The sequence below is a fragment of the Apaloderma vittatum genome, unplaced genomic scaffold (assembly GCF_000703405.1).
Source record: "Apaloderma vittatum isolate BGI_N311 unplaced genomic scaffold, ASM70340v1 scaffold2745, whole genome shotgun sequence".
In the NCBI taxonomy this organism is placed as follows: domain Eukaryota; kingdom Metazoa; phylum Chordata; class Aves; order Trogoniformes; family Trogonidae; genus Apaloderma; species Apaloderma vittatum.
This window is the reverse complement of record NW_009715345.1, coordinates 202016-223517: the sequence shown is the minus strand read 5'-3', so window position 1 is coordinate 223517 and position 21502 is coordinate 202016. Positions and strand designations below refer to the sequence as shown.

Genomic DNA, 21502 nt, shown 5'->3' with positions numbered 1-21502 from the left:
ACTCGCCTTATTTAAAGGACTAAAATACAACTCCAGCCCTGCACTTCTGCCCCGTAACAGAGACGTATAAACCTCAAGTACACATGCAAGAGGAGATGCTCCTGTTCGAAACGGAGTGTAATTCTACCTTGACAATTCTGCATACGGTCCTTTCATTCCTCTGTCTGTTTCTTATGTGCGATATGGAAAAAACCTTTTCTATTCCTGCTTTATCTCCTCAATTTGTAGAATTAGGATAAGAGCTGAAGAGACATCAGGGCTGGTGTGACACAGTCTGGGCTATCAGCCTGGGATTATATCACTGTTTCCATAAAGAGACTTTCTTAGAGGTTACAAGGAAAGCCTTTGCTGTAGCATCCTCTCTCCACCTAAAGCTCCCTTCTTGCATTTCCTCAATTTCCCCATCCCTTTCCTCCACATATCCCATGCTACCCAAGGGGGCAGGATGCCTATTTTTGGGATAAAAAGAGTTTTTCAGAATATCAAATTTGCTTAGTGCCTATCTGTTAAGTAGTCACAGAATGATGTAGTAGGGATGAAAGGGAAACCCAGAACACCACTGAGACACACAAGTGTTATGGCACAGATCAATACAAATTCCTTAGAGATGCGACATAGATCATTAAATAGTCTTCAGCGACCAGGCACAGGTCCCTATGTAGCCCTCATTGTATAACCTGAGGCCAGGCCCTATTAAACCACATGACAGTGAGGAAATGCCCATAATCTTGCAGGTTTGGTCCTCAAAGTGGCTTCTTTTCAGGTGCCCACCAAAATTGAATATGTGTTTTGTAACATGCAGTGCACATTCTTTGTGCGGTATAATCAGGCAACGGCTCACTGAGAGTTTAAACAGGCTGGAAGAGTTTATCCCCCAGCCACAGCATCAGATGATCACGGCTCAGGCTTAAGTGTGTCTCCATGGGGAAATGTGTGTTTCTTGTTCCTATTTTAGTGGAAAACCCCACAGAACCTTGAACATCAGAACAAAAATACAAACAAACAAAAAAAATCCCAATTCTCACAATGGAAATCCACCTACAGAACAATTTTATTTCTGGGAAGATGTGTGGAAAGAGCAATTGTACAGGCTGCTCATTTGGTTCTATGCACTGTCATTTTATACATTTTCCCTTTTTTTGTGAAAACTCTATGTAGTAACTCAAACTTGCCGAGTATGAATAAGGATGAAAACCCATGCCAGCGGGCCAAGTTTTGGCAGTGATCTGTGCTGGGATGTGCATGTACCCTGTGATGGCGTTTGGAGGTTGACCACAGTCTGGGGACTGCGGGAGGTTCATTCACACCGAGACACACAAACATTACCAAATCCAGATAAGTTTCTCACCAGTAAAGCACATTTTGTTCAAAAATAGAATTTAATAGAAGCCCTGCTTCCACTTCAGGGGGTGCTGCCTCAGACAAACACTGTGGGATCATTTGCTTCAAAGCTTTCTTCTTTCCTTTTCTTCCTTTTTTCCTTGATGAGCTATAAGTTATTGACCTTTTCTGTAACATAGGGAGGCTGGTTGCTGGGCTTTTCTCTGCTAAACTGCCAACATCTGCATCTAACTACTAATTACCCAAGATTTCTTTTTTTTAAAAGTCTCAGCAGTCATTATTGTAATTCTAAATATCAAATCCTCACATTAGGGGACTATTCATTATTATTATCCCTGCACATGGTTTCTAAGGTGTCCACCCACATCACAAGTGATGCTGGAATAGAGAAGCATGTGGTTAAGAATTGCTTTGCCTACACAGGAAAGGAACATTGCACAGAAAAAAGTGCTATGTGGTGACCAATATGAGAGAGCACGTGGCAAATCCCCTGAGGAAATGATACAGCGTGGAGCTGCTGAAGTGGATTTGCTCCCACCAGCACAGCCAAGAGTCCTGCCTGGACTGCCTTCCGAGCCTGAGCTGCTTTCAACCTGCCACCGCTTTGGAAGTGAGTGATGCTCAAACAATGGCTTTGCTTAATACAGTCCTGGCTCTTTCTTTTTAAAGAAGTACAAAATGTATTCACAAGCAATAAGGCGACGTGTGATTTAACCACTGTTCCAGTGGTGTTTCAGTCGATTATAAAAAGCAAGAAGCCCAACAGCTCCATCAGGGCTGGAGCCAAATGCCAGTAAATCCAGTTGAAATGTTCCTATCCCCTTCAGAGGATTTAAGGTCACCACAATCAAGCTATCAGGTTTAACTATTCCAAGGGCCAGTCTTCTGTTGTCAAAATACAATTGAAAAAGCCTATCACACCATGAGGATGTTATTATTTATAGCCTGGCATAAAAGCTACAACACTATGCAGCAGAGGTACCTTAATTAACTGTATAAACAATCTCAAAAAGATTATAAAAACTATGAAATGATAATTGGTAAAGAGGGAGGAGAGAGAAGTAGCAATAGCAGATTCTTCACAAACCGCAGAATACATTTTTCTACGTTTTTAACCAATTTCACTTTGTTATTTGGTTTTACATACCTTTTTATACGAGTTTATTTCAGCCTCTACTTATCAGTGTTGGGGAAAATAATCAGCTCCTCTAAGTAAAATTTAATTGGCTGAAAATAGATTCCATTAATTACAGTACCTTTTCCTCTTAAAATAAAATGTGGGCTCCAGTACAAGTTTATAAATGTTGAAGAGTGAAATTATGCAGCACTCTCCACAGTAATTATCACATATCTATTCTGTTGAGTAAGTAGTATTTCTCTGTTCCCTTTGCAGATGGGGACACTGAGGCACAGGAGGTTCCTTTACTGCTACAGAGAATAAGCCCAACAGGTCATAACAAAATAAAACAGAACAGAGCAGCCTTGGTCAAATGGACGGCCAGCAGAGCCTGTTCTCTGAAGTTTTTTTAACCATGACTTTAAATAATGAAATGCATTCTCCTTTTACTCTGAACGTGGAAACAGGAGCATGTGCAAAGAAAACTTTGTTATCTTTCAAAATAATACACATTAGAGTATGGACAAATCTTATTAACTTTTATTTAATTATTTAAACGTCTTTCCTGCCAGTAACTTGTATAAAAGAAGGAGACAGGTACCTTAGTAAGAGCTATGTAGAGAGATCTACAGACATCACGTTGAAAATTTACCCACAGTGAAGCATGGGCTCAGTTCCTCCTCCTGTTGTCACTTCTGTGGATCTCCAACGTGTATTTTGCATTCACTCCACTCATGGGACTTATCTTGAAGGTACTGGGATTTCAGCGTGAGGGATGTGTGCAGTATTTTACAGACCCTCAGCAGTGTAGGCAGAAAGAGCTGAGCTCAGGTCTGCAATTGCTCCTGTGATCTACTTCCCATGTTCCTCTTACTACACCATATACGTTTTGGAAGAAATATGGATTCTGCTTAGGAATAACTGCGTAGAGTTCCCTCCTTCCAATACATTAAGTCAATGAGGAGTGGTGATTTTCTCACTGATCCCTATAAGCATATCTGGAAGCCCTCCCTGCCATGCTCCAGCTGGATGTACTAACACCATGCTGAGAGCTCATACGAGGGGGTCAGCACTAATCCCTGTCGCTCTGCTGTGCTCAAAGGGAAATGGTTCTGGATGAGCACTAGGAGGTCTGAGGAAATGTATTGTTTATGTCGGGCTTTGTTTTGGGGAATGCAAACACAACACAGAACTGTCAAAAAGGTGTAACATTTCTGTAGACCACAGCAAAAAGTTAAAGACAGAGGTACCTCCTTGGATATCAATACAAAACTAGAGATTGCTTAGGACTTGCAGTGCCAGATTAAACCAGTGGTTCCAGCAGCATGCACTGGTGTGAAATGACCTTAATACTGGTAAGGGAAATCCTGCAACAAGGTTAGGGGAATACTCTGGTCAGTCACGGCCCAACCACAAAAACCCTGAACAAAGCTTTTCCACTTATTTCAGTGAAGGATGTGACTGACTAATATCACCCATACCAGACTCCATAAAAGCAACATTATTAAAATCTATAAAGGAATAAAATAAGTTTCAGCGGCTGGATTACCTAAGTAGGTGTCCTGGTTGTGCTGGGATGGAATCCCAGGCCAGCTACGTATGCAGGCTGTTACAGCAGTGTCCAGTCAGTCTGGAGCTTAAGCTGGGAGGGGCAAAAGCCAGGACAGCAGACCCAAGCTGGCTCATAGGTGTATTCCGGTCCAAAAAATATCATGCTCATTATAAAAGGTGAAGTTTGTTGAGGACAGGGTTCCTTCTTCTCCTTATCTTCCTCTCAAGGGTTGCCATCCCTGCTCCCGAGTTCTGTTTTCCCTTTTAGAGTGGTTGCTCTACATTCACTGGGCTGACTACAACTTTGTATATTGGCATTAATACTAACGCTAGCTTTGCTGTTTTATTAAATCCGTTCTCACTTCAACTCGTGGGTGTCCTCCTTTCTTGATCTGTCTTCTCAGCTGGAGAGGGGTCATGAGGTGATAAAACAATGCTATAGCTGAGCCCCCAATATGGACTAAACATAGGCAGTAGGTTGTTGCCTACACTGTATTGCTAACTTCTTATTTTCCAAAGTTAGGAAAAATACCATTAAGAAATAACTGTATGTGGTATTTGCGGTCCAGCACCTTGCACAACAGCTCCCTGTTCCACAGATTAGGGGTTGACCTGCTGAAAAGCAGCCCCATGGAGAAAGACCGTGGAGTCCTAGTGGACAGTGAGTTGTCCATGGGACAGCGATGTGCCCTTGTGGCCAAGAGAGCCAATGGGATCCTGGGGTGCATTAAGAAAAGTGTGTCCAGCAGGTCTAGGGAGGTTCTCCTGCCCCTCTGCTCTGCCCTGCTGAGACTACACCTGGAATACTGTGTCCAGTTTTAGGCTCCCCAATTCAAGAGAGACAGGGATCTACTTGAGAGAGTCCAATGGAGAGCTACGAGGGCGATTAAGGGACTTGAACATCTCTCCTGTGAGGAGAGACTGAGAACTGGGGCTGTTTACCCTTGAAAGGAGACAGCTGAGAGGGGATCTTATTAACATGTATAAATATCTGAGGGTGAGTGTCAAGAGGAAAGGGACAATCTCTTTTCAGTGGTGCCCAGCAATAGAACAAGAAATCATAGCATCATAGAATCATAGAATGGCCTTGGCTGGAAGGGACCTTAGAGATCATTTAATCCAACCTCCCTGTCACGGGCAGGGATGCCTCTCAACTAGATCAGGCAACACATGGGGACTGAACGGGGATCGAACCCACGACCTTTGTGTTATGAGCACCACGCTCTAATCAACTGAGCTAACCGGCCCCCAATAATGGGTTTAAGTTGGAACATAGGAAGTTTCACCTCAACATGAGGAGAAAGTTCTTTACTGTGAGGCTGACAGAGCCCTGGCACAGGCTGCCCAGAGAGGTTGTGGAGTCTCCTGCTCTGGAGACTTTCAAAGCCCACCTGGATGCGTTCCTGTGTGGCTGCCCTAGGGAATCCTGCTCTGGCAGGGGGGTTGGACGAGATGATCTCTAGAGGTCCGTTCCAACCCTGAACATTCTGTGATTCTCTGATACGATCTAGCCCTGCAGATGCTATCACAGTAGCTATAAATTCCAGCTAGCTGACAATTGCACTGCGGCAAGCACAACTGCGGGGTTATCGGAGGAGCTTTGCGAAAAATATTTATAACGCCGACAGCTGTAAGCAGAGGGGAATATGTTCCTACCAGGAGCAGCGGGAGGGGAGGCTGGATCCACTAGATGGCACCCGGTGCCAGCACCTCGCATTTTGGGAGGTGGAGCGGGGAAAGGGCTAGAGAGAAATGGGAGACACGCAGGAAAACCGAGCTGAACACAATCTCCCTGCACACCTTGGCCAGCGAAAAGGGAACCGCAGAAAATAGAAAACCAAGGGTCTCGAAAACATTAGGGAAATGTGGCAAGAGTGTTGCTACTCTTGGGTTTACCAAGAGGCTGTGAGAAGACTGAAATTAAAAAAAAAAAAAAAAAGGAGAAATTAAATCTGTGCAGTTAATTAAATCTTTCTTCTGCCTTGGCTTATTTTAACTTTAAAATAATATCCTTTGAGTCTGTGTCATGGTCATATATTAGTTGGTCTACAGAGAGCCAAATTGTGCTGCTGCTCCTTATGTGGGGAGTTTATTTCCACGACAGCTTTTACAGAAAAATGTTGCACTCCTGCACCTTGTAGAAAATACAGTTTGGAAATGCACGTGCTAAGGACATGGCAAGATTGGCTTGTCAAACTTACAGAGAGCTCAGAGTGAAATCTAGAAAATGCTAGCATGAGCCTCTTTTGACTTCAGACACTGCCTGAAACAGGAAAGTCTGCAGAACATGGCAAAAATAATTAGATACTTCCATTTTAAAAGCAATTTACGCTGGCAGATTAATGTCACTTTATTTAAGAAGTGATGCAACAGATTAGATTAATTGGCTTCCTTATTAGTGAGTATCAGCAGGGGTGTTGCATGGGCATGAGTGGATGCAAAGCCTAAACTCTCTGGCCTTCCTGATGAGGCAGACTGTAGTCGAGGATGAGGAACAAGGTAGAAAGGGCACAGGGAACACCCCAGTTTCACAGCCTGTTTCCAGGAGTGAGTGTCAAACGAGCAGGAGGGGGACTGCAGAGAGCAGTGGGTTTGTTCACCAGCAGTCACTGCACTGGCTGCTGAGTTGGAGGTGTGCTGAGGTGCCACTGGCACACATCCATGGGGTGTAAAGCTGGTGCCTGCTTGCAGAAGAAGACTAATGCATGAAAACAGTTTGTAGAAATGGAAAAGGAGTTGTTGTTCGCTGCCAAAGGCTTTTGTCACTTGTGTTATCAGGTGCAGGGCAAGGGCACTGCCTGTGGGTTGCAAATTTTGTCATCACCAAAGGACCTGGAATGTCGAACTGAACTGAACCTTGTGCTGTGCCAATGTCTTTGGTCCTGCCCTCAACAATCTTCATCCACACACATCAATCAGAGAAATATTCCTGTATCATATATGAAATATGTGATGAAGAGATTTTTCACCCCTTCACTGAACAGTGGCTCTATTTTCAGGCAATGTATTTCACCACCTGTTACATCATGTTTACCTGCTGCCCCATCCTCTCTCTTCTTGCACCACCCTAAAACACACACAGAATTCCAAAACAATGATAAATGCCCATGTTTTAGGGAAACAGTCATGTGCCACCCTTTCCATCACTGCCATGCACTACGACCACCTAAAAGATCAATGCCATTGTTACTGTACCATATGGTTTGCTATGCCTGTATAGGTACCTATAGCTTAAACTACTTGGTAACCCATACCTCCACCAACATGAAATGCAGCAACCCTTCCAACCCTCCTCCTGCCAGCAGTCTCTTGATCCATCCCTGTATCATACTGTTGGAAAAGGCTGCCCAGGGATGTAGTCGAGTCACCACCTCTAAAGGTATTTAAAAGGTGTGATGCTTAGGGACATGGACCTGGGATTGCTCAGTTAATGGTTGAACTCAATGATCTTAAACCCTTTTCCAACCTAAATGATTCTACAATTCTATGCTGTGAGGAAGAAAACGCTTGACACATCTGCATGCCTTCTGGCACTCTCTTACTTTCCAAAACTTCCCGTCATACTGGATACTTCTCCTCTGACACATCCGACCCTCCAAATGCCTGCAACATTGCTCAGCCCAACATGGAGAGCACAGCTGAGTGTGTTCAATACAGCCAAAGCTGGAGGGAGCAAGGAGCTCATCATCAGGGATGAAGAAAGATCACGCAGTAGTAGCAAACTGACTTGACTGCTGTATTGTTAATTTTTAGCATTTCTAATACATATATGCATTAGACTTCTATTTTTTTTCCGCCTTTGTTTTGTCTGGAATAGAACTGTGCTGTCAGTTAAATGCTGCTCTTAGCCAAATTTACTGCAGAGACAAAGCCTGTGTGCGCATACTGTGTGTTCATGCTGTTGCTGAAAACCCTTTCAGCCCACAAGATAATTTCAGATATACTGCCACAAGGATGGAACTTTCAAAAACCAAATAAATACAGTAAAATCATAAAAAAAATCAAAGCGAAAACAAAGACAAGATTGAGGCAGGGAAGGAAAGAGATTGAAGGAGTCTGGAGCATGTCAGACTGGGACACCACAGCTTTGATAGGATGATGGTGAGAAATCTCCTAATCTCCATGTTCCAGCCATACATGGAAATAACCTGACCTTGAGCTCATGATTTTTTGTGGTGAGTCAGTAACAAAATACAAGTTGAGAGAAGTAGGCTTCACATGCTCCAGGGCTCAGAGATTTTAAAACATATGTCTCTAGTGCGGATTTTTGGTACGAAGTACTGTTTCTCTGTTGCTAGGTAGAAGCCAAAGAAAGTTATTTCAGCTTTTTTGTTGTCAGTAGTGAGATTTTTGTTTTGGTTTTTTTTTTTTTCTGTTGTTTTGGGGTGGGGTTTTTTAGGTGGACAAATGTGCTGAGACAGAGCCTTCAGGAATACCTGAATATAATTAGTATTTTAATGGGCAAAATATTTTGAGAGACATGTTTATATCATAATCAGAGAATCATAAAATGGTTTGTGATGGAAGAGACCTTTGAGATCATTCAGTTCCACCCTGATCTTGAACACTTCTATATCTTGCCATTGGATCTGTACTTCTCTATTGTTAAACCTACTGGTTACTGTACCAAAGAAACTGGATTGGAAAGAAGAGCGTGGGCTTCAGGAATGTAGATTTTGCAATGTCTGACTTCTATGACTTTTGCCCTTAAAATAACATTTCAGTCTTAAAACACTGGGGTTTATCAAGGACAGTCCAGGAGAAAGGCTGCTAAACCATGGTACTCAGCTGTAGTGGGAGCTGCCTACAAAAATGGGTCGGCAGCATGGAGCACGCAAGGCATTGCCAGGCTCTGCCTTCTCTCTGGGGCAGCACCTGTCCCATGGATGCAGAAATCAACATGACTTTGGGACTCGACACAGTGTTTTCCAAAGACACAGTAATCCTTTTAATATGGTGGTATGGGTGAGAGAGAGTGGGTATAAATGGAAAGAGGAGGTTCGGACTTGATGTATTGAGAAACTTTCTCCCCGTGAAGACAGACAGGCAGTGGGACAGGTTGCCCAGCAAGACTGTGCAGTCCTCATCCCTGCAGATTTCCAAAATGCAGCTGGATAAAGCTCTGAGTAGCCTGCTTTGAGCAGGAGGTCGGGCCTTGAAAGAGCCTTTTTGGCCTGCGTTATCTGGTGACCCTGTGTATAAACCTGGTGAATTATTTTTAACTTTGCAGGTTTTGCCAACTATTGCAAGGACTCAAAACATCTACTGCCTGTTTAGCCATAAAATACAGAAATGACAACTTAGTGAAGAAACATAGCAATACTGAAACCAGTCATGTGCAATGTGCTACAGAAATGGCAGGGCACAACCATATTGTCCCTTTTCCTGCTCAGTTATAATCAATATGATAGTTAAAATGCACAACCTAGCATCAGCTTCCTGGCTTTTAGCTTTGTATTTACTGACAATGACTTGAGGAATTTTGCTGTGCAACTTATGGTGCTATGGAAATGTCACTGTGAAACACCACGTATCATCACACGCTGCCTACATGTGTTTTACTGGTATGGTGGCATCCAATTCCTGAGTAATTGGGCCAGTCCCTGAAGTATAATAAAAGAGAAATATCTTCTAAGTGAAAAGTAGGTAGAAACTCTTGGCTAGACTTTAGAGAAACAAGACAGGCGAGATGAGCTGCAGGATGATGGAGTTGGAGCCACAGGTAACCTGCAGCACCACAAAGACAACATTGAGAAAGGAAGATTTAAAAAATTGCAACTAATGAAAGCTAAAGAAGGATCCCCTCAAGCTAATTACTACCTGTGTTAAACACTAAGCCTACCTCAGGAACTCCAGTGGACAGGAAGACCTTAAATGAAGAGGCATTGCGTGACAGAATTTTATTATTTGTGATGATGGATACCCTTTCACACTACATGCTTTAGGTAAAGTAATATGCTTCCATTAAGTTTAAAAATGCTATGTAAATCCTGCGTGGCATTCTTGTTTGTCTGTACTCACCTCACACTCTCTGAAGAAATAATCTATAAACCTGAAGGCTTGTAGCATCAATTTAATTGTGAGTGCATGTTTCTAAGTAGCATCAGGATCATGGGGACAGGCTGCTGGCCTATCTGCCTTCAGATGGGATGCTAGAGAAGGCATTTATGTCAAGGGAATCTGCCAAGGGATGCCAGACTGAAGGACAATGCCTCAATTCCGACCAAATTTAAGGGAATAAACACCCCTGGATAGATCGTTTGACATAGCTCTGGTGAGTGGCCAACTGCAGCTCTCAGCCAGACACCAACACATCTGTATTCTAGCCAAAAACTGGAATATGAAATTCATGTAGTTCAACTCTCTTGGGAAGCTGAGCTCTCCTGTTTCCAGACTATGTCATCTTTTGTGCAGCACACAGCTCAGTGGATGCTGCAGCTGAAAGTCAGAGCATTGCAAAGGGCTGTCACAGGAAACCATTTGTTACAATACACATTATTTTGCAGAATTCTTAATGGCTGACTTTTAAAATGAAGATATTGAAAAATTGCTTACCCATGAGGTATTTTGCTGAGGACATAATATGCCGTATATGAGTGCTGATACACCTGTAAAACAAAACAAAGAAACAAAACAATCAAAAAAAAAGAGAGATTAGTAATTGTCACCTATGTTAATAGGGTTCTTTTTCTGCAAAAACAATCTAGTATTTATGGATAGGGAGCTCCTATGAACACTTCAAAATCTGTAGCAGAAAAGAACAATACATTAATTCACCTAACGCTGTTCTGTGTTCTTTTCATCCTGCACTTTATTACAGTGTTTGGCAAATCGTACACATCCAGATGCTCTATGTCGTTACCATGACTACCAGGTCTTTGATTAAACTGAGGGCACACGGTCCCTGCTAGGGCTAAATATAGAACAATCATTAATGAGGACACCTTGGTCAGCTGGAGACATTCTCCATCATCATAACTAGACAAAACTGGGATATAATGCATATTTTTTTTGCTTTCTTCCTACAGAAGTAAAACAGAGAGCGCTGCTGGGTGATCTCAGAGCTGGTTGCAAGACCTCTGTCAGTCAGCAAATAAAACTGTATCGACTCAGGGCATAAAGCTGATCTCACATTTGTTTCTGCATCTTCGTATCAAGTTGCACTCTTGGGGAGGAGCTTGTCAGCTTGCGTAGCAGGGCCTCTCAGAAGGGAGAGTTTATTACTTATTTTTGAAATAGTAAATAATAATACCAGAGTCAAGGTCAACAATTGGAGAGTTGGGGATTTTCTGTTAGTGACAACGCAACCCCTAACAGTGCTCTGTGCTTGCCCAAGGTGAGCAATGTTGAGCAACACAAGATTCAGGGCACTGCCCTGTTGCTGCAAGCTACAAAACATATAAATACATAAATCTCCTAACAATAATTCTTTTGACTTCTACTAAAATCTTTAAGTCACTGTCTGGATAGCCAAGGAACACCTTTTGATGAACAAAAGGAAGATGTAGGGAGGTGTTAATTTGGGGTGAGGTGGGGGAGGACAGGGAAGGGGAGAGTGAAAAATGACCCAGATCTGAGTTATCTAAGGTAACTAAAGAGGGAACAAAGGACTGAAATCTGATTGGAAATGAAACCCAAACAATAAAACATTTTGTCTGAAGTCTCATTTCAATCACTAACTATTCCTGAGACATTTTAATCTGGCTTAGTAGACCATTTGTGTACTAGACATCACAGAGTTAGCAAAACGAGTAGGGTGCTCAGACACAAACCTCACACATGGAAAGATAAGAGGAAATCCCATCACGCCATCAAAGATAAACATTCCACATAGTCCAGTTTCCTCAGGCATACTTCCGCCCACCCCCATCCCATCCTTATGGGATGTTTTTCCAATGATATAGCTGGACTGTAGGAGAACTTTCCCCCCTTGTTCAAGACCTCAGACAAGGATACTTTCCCTCGGGATCTGAGAAACCTTACCTGAGGGAAAGGGTAAGTGATTAAGAAACATACATGTGTTTTTTGGCATCCTTTAAGATTGTGATTAAGGGATTAATATCTAGTGTACTTGTAGTTTGTACCGGTACATTCTGGGAATCACTTGGTTTTGTAATAGTGTATCCCATGTATTGTTTTTCAAATTGCAATTGTGCAGTTTTCCACTGTATCCATAAAACCTGCAATAGTGACATATAGGACCTGTGAGTTCAAAGAAATTGTTAAATTTGAATGTTGCTTTCCAGTAGATCTCATAAAGTATCCTGTCCCACAGGACAAAGAAGGAACTTCTTAAATACCTGCTTCACTAACCAGGTTTGTCTGAACAAAATTATTTTTCCTAGTTATTTCTGCTTTTGCGCAATTATTTTTTTTTTTTCTACTTATGCCAAAAGACTATGAGATGTCCTGGATAGTTCTGCCAGCCTCAGTAGTGGCCATCCCACACACATCGCTGGCATCACAGACAAGTAGGCAAAGAATCATAGAATCATACAATTGTTAGAGTTGGAAGGGACCTTAAAGATCATCTAGTTCCAACCCTTCGCCATGGGCAGGGACATCCCCCACTAGATCAGGCTGCTCAGAGCCCCATCCAGCCTGGCCTTAAAAACTCCCAGGGATGGGGCTTCCACCACCTCTCCAGGCAACCTGTGCCAGTGTCTCACCACCCTCATGGTGACGAACTTCTTCCTAAATGACCTGTCACTATCGAGGTGCGCCTGCAAAGTGGTGTCTATAACAGGCTTCATCTTTTGGCCGCTTACTATAGAGGCAGATAAACACAAGACACATCATCCTGTAGATATTACAACAAACTTCTCTGTTATAGTTTGAATCCAAACACTAAATCCTTACACTACTGCACAAACCCCCTAAAAAAATGGTACCACCATAATGGTGCAAGCATCAGATTTCTACCAATGACACACAGAGTGATGCCAGACCAATGTGATTCCCTTCCTCCTCTGTGCAATTCATTACAAGGACATCCCAAAATCATATTTCCTTTTAGGCATTCAGATACATGTAGACTCTTCCAGCAAGGTGAATCTCAGGTATATTGATATCAATTTCTGCTGGTGTCAAGCTGAATTAGGCTATTCACTTACCAGTAGGAAAAGCCCACAGCAGGGAAAAATGCAGGAAAGAGATGACCATTCTTCTGAAATCCAAAGCTAAAGATTCAGAGACTGGACAGTGCTTAAAAATTAGTATTCATGTCATTTAATCTCACTGTTTCTGAGGCTATGACAATGAAAATAACTGTATTAACTCACAGTGTTCCCCTTCTCTATCCAAGGGGTGTGGAAAAAGTCATTGCACTGATTGGATGCTCTCAGCCCTGACTTTTTGGCTGGATCTCAGAAGCACACAGCTTCTCTCAGTAGAGAGGTGTATTTGCAGGTAGCAGAGTTTTTGGCAAGCATTTTGCTCTGCAGACCCTGTGTGCCAAGTCATCCCATCATCATAAATCAGAAAAGGTTTGAGACTGCTCTGAAAGGTTCTGAGGTTTTACCCAAATCACGTCATAAAAGCTCCCATGCCACCAATGAGTGCTGTAAAAAAGTCATTATACCAAAACTACTGCGCCAAAAACCCTCTCCCACTGGGCTTCTCATCCCAGGTTACCAACCGCACAGACCTTGCTTACTTTCAATCTACGTTATGCTCTGCAACATGTCCATGTTTACACTGAAATCATAAAGGGTCCAAGAGATGGATCTGCCTGTTTCCACTTAAGTCCTGGAAAGGTAATTATCTCTGCAAAATTCAGAGAAGTACAGGACTAATTATATATGACAGCATTTTGTTGTGAAGTCATTTATGTAATCAGCCAAAGAAACCACAACCTGACCAGACAACAGTGGAAATGCAAACACTTGCAGCACACACAGCAGCAGAGAAGAGCATCTGTCTCTTCCTCGCCACCAAATTCCAAAATAACAAATTAACTGTGGTTCCTACAAGCTACAGAAAAAAAAAATGCAAGAAGCAATTTCTGTGCCACATCACTGCAAAGTATGGTGTGAACAGTAGAGTAACATCTCCTTCAAAACACTTGTTTGTCCCCAAGGATAGAGGTCCTAGTCCAGCAGGGCTTACTTAAACAGATAATATTTATTATTTAAGAATAGAATGGACTTGGACTCATTTATTCATTGTGACTATTCATATATTTTGAATTAGAATTTATAGATCTTGTTCTTGGTCCAAAAGAACCGCACAAAGACTTGACATAAGTCCAAAAAGAGAGGCAGGATCCTGGTTTACCTCCTTACTTCTCACCTGGTTTGTCCCACAGACACAAGCTTTGTCTTCATTAACTTCTTGTTAAAAGTTTGAATTGCCACCATTATTTTCAGTTTGGGACTGCCTGTGCAACTCAAAAGGATTAGAAAAAGGTTTTAGATAGAAATTAGGGAAATTTCTAGGAGATTGGCAAATATGTTTTCAGCATATTTGGGCTTGTATGAAAGACTACATTACCTATTGGGGATTTAACACTAGCGTCACCCCAAAAAAAAAAAAAGGTAGAGTTTTGTTTATGCTCCCATCTTCTATGCCAATTTCTGTCACACTTCACGGGCTGATACCATACAGTACCTCCAGCATTCAGTATTTATCAAAAGGCTTTATTTTGTGTTCGTATGACAAGGTGCTGAATCGATACAAACAAGAGGCACATGCAGACTTTCTCTCAATGAGTTTGACAAACAAAGAAGGGGTGGAAAAGCCCTTAGAAGAAGACTACCCAAATCAGCCCAATCCTCTCATCTTCCAACAGGCCGTTGTATCTAAACTGCTAATTTAGGGTCTTACCACTCAGCATATTAAACAGCTTGTGGATCTGAGATTAAACGCAGGTGGACTGGCTGCCATGAGCTCATGATTATTACTTGATTGATAAATACAGGAATAAAACATCCTTTGCATCCATTTTCTAAATGACTCCATAAAGCCACCTGGTCCTTCATGCAGTAGTGTTATTTACATTAAAGAATTATCAAGAAAAATCACAAAAAATCCCATAAAATTTAGAGTTTTGGAAGGGAACAGCTACAAGACAGAGCAGAAATGCAAGCTGTGTTACAAAGCAGTTTGCAAGGCAAAATACAAAACTTCTTGTATTTGGTGTCATTCTTTTTCAGGAATCATACATTTCATCCAAACAGTCACCCCAATACCCCAAAATAAAAATGAACACTTGAAATAATAGTCAGAAGTAGAACTGTACTACAGTTGGCTAAAGTCTGAAAAAGCAGGAATATATTTTAATGTAATTAATCATAAAGCACTCAGTAGTTACCTGGGTAAAAGGAATCACTTTTTATTCTGTATCTATAAAGTATATCTCCAAATAATAGATCCCTTCAGGATTCTTAACAGACCTAAGTTATCTTTATAATCTATTTCCTTTGATATTCTATAGTAAGACAGTAAAAATACAGCACAAGTGGCCAGTGGAACAGGAGCTGCCAGATCCATTAAAAGGGTTTCCTATGAAAAGTCTCTAAAAAGCCATTTCCTGGAAGTAGATTATATAGCCCATTTTGCTACTTGTGCTATGAGCAGACAAATCCCCAAACGCACATATGAATGTCAAAGCGATTGAATAATTCCAAACATTTGACATAACTACATAATCCACCTTCCAAAATTGTTCTGGCACCCTTAAACAGTAACTCATGCCGTGATGCAAAACATGCAGGTAAAAGATGATTTGCCATTTGGCCTTTAATATCTCTGATATTTAACCAGGCTCTGAAGTTGACAAATTAAGAGGGAAAAGAGAATAAAATAGAATGCAGGAAGGCCGCTGCATTGCATCGGAAACAGCTCATGTACTTGGTACCCTGTTATCTATGAAAGGTGTGAAAGCGAGGAGGGGAAACAAGTTAGGAAGGAAAATCATAGGCAAACATGAGCCAGAGGTTGGGTTCCCTTCTACGATGTGCAGAGAGCGTGCACGGTAAAGGATGATCCAAGTCACTATCACACTGTCACACTGATTCTCCTATTGGTCAGTCACCAGGGAGCAAATACTGAGTTATCTTCACAGAGGAACTATATCATTTGTACAAAACTTCCAAGTAGAGGATAGGATAATTTGTCTGACTAAAAATACTTCCCCGCCATACTTCCTTATGGTATTCTGTGGAGAATTAAGGCAGGTCACTGTACCTGTTTGCAGAATTTTCTTTTTTTTGATGAAAGTCAACATCAAAGACTAAATTTTCACTTAATGAGTCAACATCATTTGCCTCGATTGAAATTTTTCATGATACCATTCATTTTGTTAGGGCTGTACAACGTGAAAATTGATTAATAACTTGAACCCTTCTAATCTGTTGAGAAGAAATCTCTTTTCCCATTATGTGTTGAACTAGCCCTCCAAAAGGATGAAAAATCCATTCCTGTAACCAGCCACAAAATTCTATGTAATGTTTTGTTCAATTTCTCTCATGTATTTGTGATTTCGAGCACAAGGGGTTACCTCTGGCTGAGGCAGTTTGTGGGCAAAGAGGTAATGGTCTTCTCATTTTTTCTCTGTCAGTGGTGACAAACTGGTCAGCGGTATTATCCCCAGCTCAACTATTTTAGTAAAGCATTATCACCATTTTATTGCTAATAGGCACTCCATAGTAACCAGCCTGGAATTAGACTATCTGAAAAAACTGCATGCTGTCCATTCTTTTTGTGCCATCAAATAAAAAAAACTTAAAAAACCAGAAAAACCCACACCCAAATCCATACTGGCATTTTGTACCCTGCGCCCACTGAAGCTTGATTGCTTGCAAGAACCAAACATCAAGAAAGCCACAGGATCTGAGGTCTCTTCAACATTCTCATCTTTCAAATTTGTTGTGATACTGACCTATTTTGTTTCCTTCTGAGCCAGCAAGTTCTTTTTTGTCTCTACAGTGAATTATCCCTTTACACTTTATCACTTCCCAAGTAATGTACCTCTAATACAGTCTCATGGTGTGTGCCAACCTGTTTCTACAGTCCTCCAAGGAGCATTGCTCAGTTCTCTTTGTGCCTCTGATAAATTAGGAAAACCGTAATGAAATGCTATCAACAGGCATTTCCTGTGCATTGCTTCCGCTGGCAGCCAAAATCCCCCGCAGCTGTTCTCAAACACCTGATCTGGGATGCTCTTACCACTGCACTGAATTCAGCTGATCAGCCGCAGCCACAGAAAGTGAACACAGAGCATGGTTGGGGATTGCTCAGGAAAGGGCAGAGACAGGGGGAAATAGGCTTGAGTAGGAAAGGGGCTAAGAGAAGGTTTCTCTGGTTCAGTCAACATACAGAGCATTTGGCAACTGCATGTCTTTGCTGTAATTCTATGTATTCCAGAGGAAGTAACTTAAATTAATGTTTGGGTAAAAGGATATATACCTGGGGATTGCAGGTATTACAGTTGAGTTATGGGAGGAAAACATTTTTCTTGGAAAGAGGAGGGGAGGTTCCTGACTCAGAAGCGTAACTGTGCCTGGGTGAAATGACATGGTCAATGCTATCACAGAGTCAAAGAATAATAAAATGGCTTGAGTTGGAAAGGACCTTAGAGATCATCTAGTTCCAACCCTCCAGCCATGGGCAGGGACACCTCCCACTAGACCAGGTTGCTCAAAGCCCTGTCCAACCTGTCCATGAACACTTCCAGGGATGAGGCATCCCCAACTTCTCTGGGCAACCTGTGCCAGTGCCTCACACCTCCACGAAAAGAATTTATCCCTAATATCTAATCTAAATCTACACTATTTCAGTTTGAAGCCATTACCCCTCGTCCTACCACTACATACCCTGATAAAGAGTCCTTTCCCTTATTTCCTGTAGTCCCCTTTAAGTACTGGAAGGCTGCTATAAGGTCTCTCTGGAGCCTCTTGCAGGCTGAACAACCCCAACTCTCTCAGCCTGTCCTCATATGGACAAGCTCTCCAACAGGTTCGTGTCTCTCAGCCTGTCCTCGTATGGACAAAGTCTCCAACAGGTTCATGTTCTTCTTATGTTGGAGGCACTAAGCAGTCAACATCTCAGAGAGACCCAGTGGGTTAGTGCCTCATCTCATCCACATCGGTGTGAATAAGGAGCTGTTCTACTGCTACCCAGTGTCGTAGGAAATCAAAGATCAGCGATCAGTTATCTCCAGAACTGGGAAGAAATTTTAGCAGTGGATTTGAAAGGGAATAAAATGATATGTACAATGGATGAACAGTGGAAGAAAACAAGAGGCAGTGGGTCATCAAGAAGAGTCTTTGCATGGTTCTGTTTTTCAAAGCTTTTAACGATTTAAGACTGAAAATTAAATCATTGCAATATATGATCCTGAAGGAATCTTTCTCTACAAGCTTGTCCTTGGTGCGTAGCGGACAACCAGAACAGCTCTGCAGTCATGCAGTGCTCCGAATGCCCTGTCACCCACATCAGAGAGGCTTCCTCAGAGCAGCAACAATCTCACATCAAGGTGACATCAGGAAGGGAGAGCACATTCATGCCACAGGGACTTGCCTGCTAGAAGTGTTCATAACCCAAGCTCAAGCCAATTGTAAAAGGGTCACGTGCATTGGGTAGCACGCATGGTTAATATGTAAATCTCTCCCACAAACATACACGGGGAGTGCTGGGATTAGAAGCTGATTTCCCAGCCACCAAAACAAAGGTTTCTGAGCCAGCAAAGGAGCTACTCCTTCACAAATAGTGTCACCTCTAGTCTGCAAAATAACCACAAATAAAGTGTAATGGCAAAATCTACTACAGTAATACAGGGACTGCAGTGTTGTAAGGTCATGCTGTTACCTTGTGTTCCACAAACTGATTATCTATCTCAGATATTTCATTATAATAATGCTTTATTAAAAGATTTGTTTCCAAATTACAGTTTTGAGAGCCCTATACTCCTGACTGCCAAAAGAGAATTTCAAGGCTGGCTTTAGGATTTCTGACTTTGCGACATGGTGGAGGCAAAGCGGATGCTCTTTTTTCTTCCAAATGCGGCTCCAGAACCAACGTAGGCTACAGGTATTAGCACACAGCTTGTGTGCCAGATCTCCCCCTTAGGAGAACGTTAATCCAATCTGCCAACTGCTGCTCCACTCCAATGCAGCTCTGCCCTGCCAAGCAATTACGAAAGCCTCCTTTTGCTCCCGAGCCACCTGTCCCTCACTGCGCTCCACTGGCACCAGCAGCACCAGCGAGCACTTGCAGTCACTGGCTTAAAGGTCGACTGCTCCCTTTTCAACTGGTAAATAACATGTCAGCTAGAAAACACTCTGCAGGATTTTTGCACCAGCCTTTGTGCAGTTCTTGTTGCTCGGGCTATTGGAAAGCATCTGCAATCAACTTATGAAGAATTACGAGTGAGGGTTATGAATAAGGAGCTCATTTTTTTCTTAATCTTTATACTTTCATCAGTATTCACATCATGTGGCATAAACTCCCAGGTTCCCCTCCCACTCTGCAGCAGACATAGTGTAAGACTGGATAGAAGTTCTCCAACCACCGCGCTTGCCTGTTTTACAGTCCTGTTCAGAAACTTGGAAATGAGAATTGAATTGTCTAGCACACAGTTAATGTTTGATTCTAACATATCAAACAATATATCTAAGGAAAAGAAATAAAAGATAAGCAAACAACATTATTATATAATAAGAGTACAAAAGTAACCTATGGCAAAATAAAAGTTTTTGAAGGAGAGAACAATTATCCCAAGCCCAGCAAGCACGGAAAATCTTCAGATCCACACAAACACACACACAGCTTACAATCATGACTCTACTGTATTATCTGTGATCATCATAACTTCTGTATTGGGTCAGACCCAAAGTCTACCCAGTTCACCATCCTGGCACAGACAGTAGCCCAAAGCCAACTCCAAAAGAAGACTAGTTAGCTTATTTATAGTCATCCTTCCCCAGAACACTTTCCCAGGGTCTCACAGTTGGCAGCTTAGAGCGACTCTCTTTGCAGCTATCTACCTTGAGGGATGTCCCTGCCATTGACCTCTACAGTCATTCTCGACAAGCATTTACCCCTTTTGCACCTACAAGCTCATGTAGCAACACTCTCTTCCCAGACAATGGTGTCAAAAGCCTGTTTGGGGTATGATTCCTCTGACCAGTGTTTGGTGTCTATTTTAGCCATAGATTCACATGCTGGAGTACCCTGATTACAAAGGCAGTCCAAGGTAGCTGATGCAGACAGTTTACATTGTTCACATCTAAATTCACTTGACTGACGTTCACCTTTGCTGACTTTGGAGTTACAAGTCTGAGGGCTGAAGGACAGTGTAAGAAATCAATGCTTTATACTCAATGCTTTTAGTGAAACATTAATTAATGCCTTCTTTAAATGAAACATTCCTTGAGCTGAGCAGACTGAATGTGGAAAGATTCTAAAAATCTCTTTTTTTTGTGAAGTTTACAATGCAAATGGTGCAGCTTTGTAGCAATTACGCGAGAACCAAGCCATGAAAATGGGCTGAAAGCTTAGTATATCTAATTAATTTATTCATTTTTAAATAATTCACTTTAGCAGAAGAAATTTGCAACTACAGAACCACAACAGATGTTCTATTAAAATTTACTCTTAGCATATAAAAATTGCTTTTTCTATTACAGCAGTTGAGAAAGTGAATACTACAAAGAAGTTAGCACTGTTATTGAAATCTTTTGTGATGGTCGTAGGCTCAGGGCACTCTTAGAAGACTCAGAGAAAGGAATCCAAGACAAGAAAGATGAGACTCTCAAAAAGCATTAGAGAACAGCAGTTTAAGAGCACTGAAGTGGATGTGAAAGGACAATGAAAGGGACCTTGGTCCAAAATCCTCTCTCCGTTCAGTAAAAGATTCGTTTTCCAGTTATATATGAGATCAGAAGACTTTAAGATGTGTCTCAATGTACACGTGGATAAAAATCACCGGAGGCAACATTTCTATTTTCTGACATGAGGAAAAATAAACTGAAATCACACTGGAGACAGCAGGACATTTTGTGTGTCATCCTTGTGATGCTGTGGGCATCTTCCAAGGGGTAAATGGACTGTGGTGATGATGGGCATCTCTTCAGAAGATGAGGGAACAGCAAAGAGAGCAGGAAGAAACACAGAGCATCCTCTGCTCCTTGTCTGCTGCAAAGCACCACCACCAACAGCATCGCTGTATGGGTGCTCTTGTACTCATGCCCAAATATCTGAGGACTCATGCTTTTAAAGACCTGATTAAAGCCCTATGATTTGTTTCCTTTCTCGAAAAGGCAAGAAAGAGGTGGGTTTTTTTTAAAGAGAATAGAAGAAAAGTGAATAGAAGATTCCATTTTCAAATCTGGGTCATTAGCTGCTCAAGGAAGAACATTAATTATTGGTTTTAACATAGCCCTGATTAAGAAAAAAAGAGTTCTGCAGGCAGTTAAAAAGATAAAAGGCTCTTGCTCTGGGTAAACATAGAGCTGCACACTCCTTGGATTTAGGCACATAACTCAGCAAAAG

General features: G+C 41.9%; 1 protein-coding gene across 1 annotated transcript in view; it reads right to left on the bottom strand.

The window, feature by feature from the left end:
* DPP6 (dipeptidyl-peptidase 6) overlaps positions 1–21502 on the bottom strand; it is a gene marked incomplete at both ends in the record, with an annotated part of 171808 nt that overhangs the window by 107598 nt on the left and 42708 nt on the right. Inside the window, one exon of the mRNA XM_009869089.1 lies at positions 10565–10617. Coding sequence (XP_009867391.1) covers positions 10565–10617 — 53 coding nt within the window. The remainder of the gene's footprint in view (positions 1–10564; positions 10618–21502) is intronic.